At 42.9% G+C, this 5388-nt stretch overlaps 1 protein-coding gene across 3 annotated transcripts in view; it reads left to right on the forward strand.

The window, feature by feature from the left end:
- Positions 1-5388, forward strand: part of HNF1A (HNF1 homeobox A) — a 32835-nt gene that overhangs the window by 25032 nt on the left and 2415 nt on the right. For 2 of the 3 annotated variants that reach the window (XM_073673579.1, XM_073673586.1), the window contains exons 2-8: positions 991-1190; positions 1270-1456; positions 1760-1968; positions 2049-2357; positions 2529-2717; positions 3776-3897; positions 4073-4187. In XM_073673579.1, the coding sequence (XP_073529680.1) occupies positions 991-1190; positions 1270-1456; positions 1760-1968; positions 2049-2357; positions 2529-2717; positions 3776-3897; positions 4073-4187 (1331 nt within the window). The remainder of the gene's footprint in view (positions 1-990; positions 1191-1269; positions 1457-1759; positions 1969-2048; positions 2358-2528; positions 2718-3775; positions 3898-4072; positions 4188-5388) is intronic. The other variant, XM_073673583.1, reaches the window with a different exon arrangement.

Genomic DNA, 5388 nt, shown 5'->3' on the forward strand with positions numbered 1-5388 from the left:
CCCTTATTGATAACCCTACTGAAGGGCATTTTGAAGTCGATAATATTATGGTCGCTATTACCTAGGTGCCCCCCTATCTGTACCTCAGTTATTCTATCAGGCCTATTAGTCAATATTAAGTCCAACACGGCCTTCCAACTCGTTGGTTCCTGCACTAGTTGGGAGAGATAATTATCCTTAATATTTGTCAAGAACCTTTTTCCTTTCTGAGATCTACAGGTTTCTGTTTCCCAGTCAATATCCGGGTAGTTGAAATCCCCCATTACAATCACTTCATTATGTTTCGCTACTTTGTCTATTTGTCCTAATAGCAGATTCTCATTCTCCTCTGTTTTATTGGGTGGCTTATAGCAGACCCCCAGTAATATTTTATTATTATTTTTAGTTCCCTCTATCTCTACCCACATGGACTCGACCCCCTCTTCTCCCTCTCCTATATCTTCCCTTAGTCTGGGTTTTAGACATGACTTTACATATAAGCAGACTCCTCCGCCTTTCCCCTGTTTCCGGTCCCTTCTAAATAAACTATAATCTAATAAATTTACCGCCCAGTCGTAGCTATCGTCTAGCCAAGTCTCTGTTATACCTACGATGTCATACCTCTCCTCCGATATAAGCGCCCGCAGCTCATCCGCCTTATTGGTCAGGCTTCTTGCGTTGGTCAGCATGCAAGATAAAACTTTGGGGTTATTTAGCATCCTATTCTTCTCTAACGATCTAACTGTACTATCCCCACCCCCCTCTCCACCCTCATTATATTCACTTCTCCCCTTCCCCCTTGTTTGCCTCACATCCCACCTATTTCCTTGGTTCCCCCCCCCCTCGTCTTTAGTTTAAAAACTCCTCCAACCTATTAGCCATCTTCTTCCCCAGCACCGCTGCACCCTCCCCATTGAGGTGCAGCCCGTCCCTACGGTAGAGCCTGTAGCCGACCGCGAAGTCGGTTAACAAAAAAAAGTTTTATGGGAAACTAACTTTTTTACCTTGTAGGGAAGACTCATGGCATGTGGCAAAACTGGTGAAATCCTACTTACAACAGCACAATATTCCTCAAAGGGAAGTGGTCGACACCACAGGGCTCAACCAGTCACATCTATCCCAGCATCTCAACAAGGGTACACCCATGAAAACTCAAAAGCGGGCAGCCCTGTATACCTGGTATGTCGGTAAACAGCGAGAAATTGCAAGGCGTGAGTATGACTAAATATCTAAGAAACCTCATTTGTGATTAAAGTATACAGGGCCCTTATACTTGTCTTTTAATGACAGAGTTCACACACGCAGGCCAAACCATGATGTCAGATGATATGTCTTGTGACGAAGTACCAAATAAGAAAATGAGAAGGAACCGATTCAAGTGGGGTCCAGCTTCACAACACATCTTGTTCCAAGCCTATGAAAGACAGAAGAATCCCAGCAAAGAGGAACGTGAAGCACTTGTAGAGGAATGCAACAGGTAAAGAACAAAGATTAAATCTGTACATAAGCGGGGAAGCTTATATTTGAAAAGAAATAGCAAAAATGTTGCAACTTGGCATTTTTATGAAAAGTGGGAGAAGCCTAGTGGAACGTAATAAATAATTATAATTCACACGATAAAAATGGCATAATAGCAGAAATGTACACCAGTCCATCTTACCCCAGACGGTCTTGACAAATCAGCAAAGGCAGTGTGTGTGTACGAATCACATTCTTTGTATTTACACAACATTATACCAACTTTTCTGAACCATTAATAGTCTTATTCTGTTAACTCAAGGGCGGAGTGTATACAGAGAGGGGTGTCTCCATCACAAGCACAAGGACTAGGCTCTAACTTAGTGACAGAAGTGAGAGTGTACAACTGGTTTGCAAACCGAAGGAAGGAAGAAGCATTTCGACACAAGCTTGCAATGGACACATACAATGGGCAGCAGAGCTCTGCACCTCCATTGTCAGCCCACGATCTTCCTACATCCAAAGCAGCAGGTAACCATCAAGTCTGTTTCCCCAAAACGTTCTGATGCGTGATTACATCCCATGCTGTCAAAGTATTTCTCTTTAAACAGGTCTTCGCTATTCCCAAGACTCCAGCAATGAGCGAGGGACCTCAATGGTAACCAGCCAAAGCAGTCTGTCTCCATCTGGAATTGAGCATAGCCATGGTCTCATGAGCAGTGACAAGTTAATTTCAACAGCAGGGGGCTCCCTTCCACCTGTCAGCACACTGACGGCTCTACACAGCCTGGACCATGGACAGCACACACTGAGCCAAGCACAAAATCTCATCATGGCTTCACTCCCCAGTGTCATGACTATAGGCGCAGATACAATCGGACCAGCATTTAGCAATTCTGGCCCTTCTACTTTAGTCATAGGTAAGGAAATATGTATACAGGCATAAAAATACAAGTATAATATATTATCTGGCATAATTCAAACTTTACCTTTCATTTATGTTGGAGGCCAGGAAGAAAGGGGGATACCTAGACTACAAAAACATTGTATAGCAGTAAGGTTTTATACTAACTGCTAACTTTACGTTTCAGGTCTAACATCACAGTCTCAGAGCGTCCCTGTGATAAACAGTGTTGGCAGCAGTCTGACCACCTTGCAGCCAGTTCAGTTCTCTCAGCAAATCCATCCCTCCCACCAGCAGCCAATAGTACAACAGGTCCAAAGTCATATGACACAGAATCCATTCATGGCCACAATGGCTCAGCTCCAGTCTCCACATGGTAAGAAAGGCTAAAGTGTAACTGCACCTTCACGTGATTTTTAGAATAAGCCGTTGTGTGTGTTCATGAGGAATGACAATTCTGCTGGACATGATATGACTGGTGTCCTGCATTTCTAGAATGTTTCCACTGCACTAGAAGTCTCAGCAGTTTTTGTCTCTCTACTTATGTTTCCCCCTAGATCCCCTCAACTCGACAACAGTTTCTTTTTTTGAGTGAATGAGGAGTGCAGGAGACAAAGTGACTGATAAGAGGGAAAAGAAGCATTTTTCTATAACAAGATGTTACCTTCACTTGCTGTGTTGAAAATAAATATACGTATCCCCTTTTATCCCCCCCCCCCCAATAAAATAATAACACCTATACTCACCTCCGGTTCCGTTCCAGCATTGGCTCTCCCAGGGACTGCATGACATTGTCACGCGATCCCTGAGGCCAATCAGCGCTGGCTTCACTCTCCTACTTTTAGGACAAAATCAAAACATTCAGAAGAAGTGAGAGAGCAGCCGCAGCTCTCACTTCCTCCATATGTCAATTACATCCGTAGGAGAGGTGAATGAAGCCAACAATGAATGGCCGCAGGGATTGCGCGACATAATATCACACAATCCCCGAGAGAGCCAGTGCTGATCTTGCTGGAATGGCACTGGAGGTGAGTATATGCGTTATTATTATTGTTCTGGGGGGAAACATAGGGTTTCAAGAAGGGTTGTCCGAGTAGTGGACATCCTTTTTAAATAACGTTAAAGGTAACCTGCCTTGTCCAAAAACACTTGTTACCTGCAGCTATAGGGTTAATCTGCAGGTATATATCATTAAAATCCTGTTAGGCTGCCTTACTGGAGCTAAAAGGGAGAAAATGGACTTATATCCTGCCTATAGCCGCTCGTTTCCAGTCACCGTTCACTACTCAGTGACTTTCATAGGCTTGGAACAAGATGTGCTGTAATCATGCCCCTGCACTTTGACAGCCAGCTCTGCACACATAAAACAAGTGCAAGTTCAATTTATGTAAAATTGGATTATTTGCAGATTTTCTCAAATTTTAATTTCTACAGCTTTATACAGCCATAAACCTGATGTTGCACAGTATGCATCGGCTAGCTTCTTTCCGCAAACAATGGTCATCACTGACACATCTAACCTGGGAACGTTAACAAGTCTGACCCCCAGCAAACAGGTAACAGTCCAGTACACTAAAGTGTTAGTTCTATTTTGTCAAACATACAGATAAATAGAAGAAACTGCACTTATGTGTTCATCCCCCAATAAACTTTGATGTGAAAATAATCTTGATGCTCTTTTACGATTGGTTTTTATTATATGATAAATCTACGGAATTGTTCTCTCTTCAGATCCACTCTTTGCTCTCTAGTGCACAGGGAGATACTCACAGTTCCCAGCTTCAGAGTCAGGACTCCAATATTCTGCATCTTGCTCCTAGCCACCGACTCGCCCCAAGTCCAACCGGTAAGGAACAAACCATGAGTAAGGAACAATATGAAGTACACCTTTAAAAACCACTCCTAAACTGTAAGGGGGCCAATATGGTTTGATCCACAAAGGACAACTGCTTTGCATGCGGTTTCTACTCTGGTAGGCCTGAACTATCCTTTTAATACAGGGATGGCCAGTAATCTGAATAGCAACCACATTGTTCTATTTTCTGTCAGAGCTGTGGAGTCGGTAAGCCAGACCTCTGACTCCTCAATTTCCCTGACTCCGACTCCAACTCCACAGCACTGCCTCCTACTGAGCGTGTACATAAAGTGCAGCACAGATTCATCTCAACTAAAAGCCGAGACCCTTAGATCAGGAATAGGACAGACATTTATAGGACATTTCAGAACTTTCACAAATTCTCATGAACACATTTACAGCACATCCTGCATTGTACTACTGTACCCAAAATGGACAGACTCCAACTCCACAGCCCTGTTTTCTGTGGCAAAAATGAACCGATTACCTCAGAGGCTGTATTTTGAAATAGTTTATCAAATTTTATCTTCAAAAAGTCCTAACTTATTTAAGAGCACTTAAAGGGGTATTCCCACCTCTAAGATCCTATACCAATATGTAGTAGGTATAATAATGTTATTAGCAAATATCTCCAATTAGAAATGTATCGTTTTTCTGATTCGCTATATCTAGTGATGAGCGAGTATGTTCTGTTAACCCTTTCGGCGAGTATGCTCGGGCCGAGCACCGAGTAGTTACAGCTGCTCGGTGTTATGTTTGAATCACTCCCGTGTGCATGATTTGCGACTGTTTGACAACTTTAATACATGTGAGGAATGTGTAAGAAATAGACATTCCTTACATGTACTAAAGCTGTCAAACAGTCGCAAATCATGCACACGGGAGTGATTCAAACATAACACCGAGCAGCTGTAACTACTCGGTGCTCGGCCCGAGCATACTCGCCGAAAGGGTTAACAGAACATACTCGCTCATCACTAGCTATATCTCTTTCCTCATGTACAGGCATTGCAGGACCTTAAGTATCCATGGTTACAACCACTAGCAACCAGATAACTAGCACTATATCAGTGGTTGTAACCATGGATACCTAAGGTCCTGCAAAGCCTGCACATGAGGAAAGAGACATAGCTAATCATAAAAACTACACTACATTTCTAATTTTAGGTATTTGCTAATATTATTACACCTA

This window comes from Phyllobates terribilis, unplaced genomic scaffold, assembly GCF_046119375.1.
Source record: "Phyllobates terribilis strain yellow unplaced genomic scaffold, ASM4611937v1 Scaffold_1__5_contigs__length_1240528914, whole genome shotgun sequence".
NCBI lineage: Eukaryota > Metazoa > Chordata > Amphibia > Anura > Dendrobatidae > Phyllobates > Phyllobates terribilis.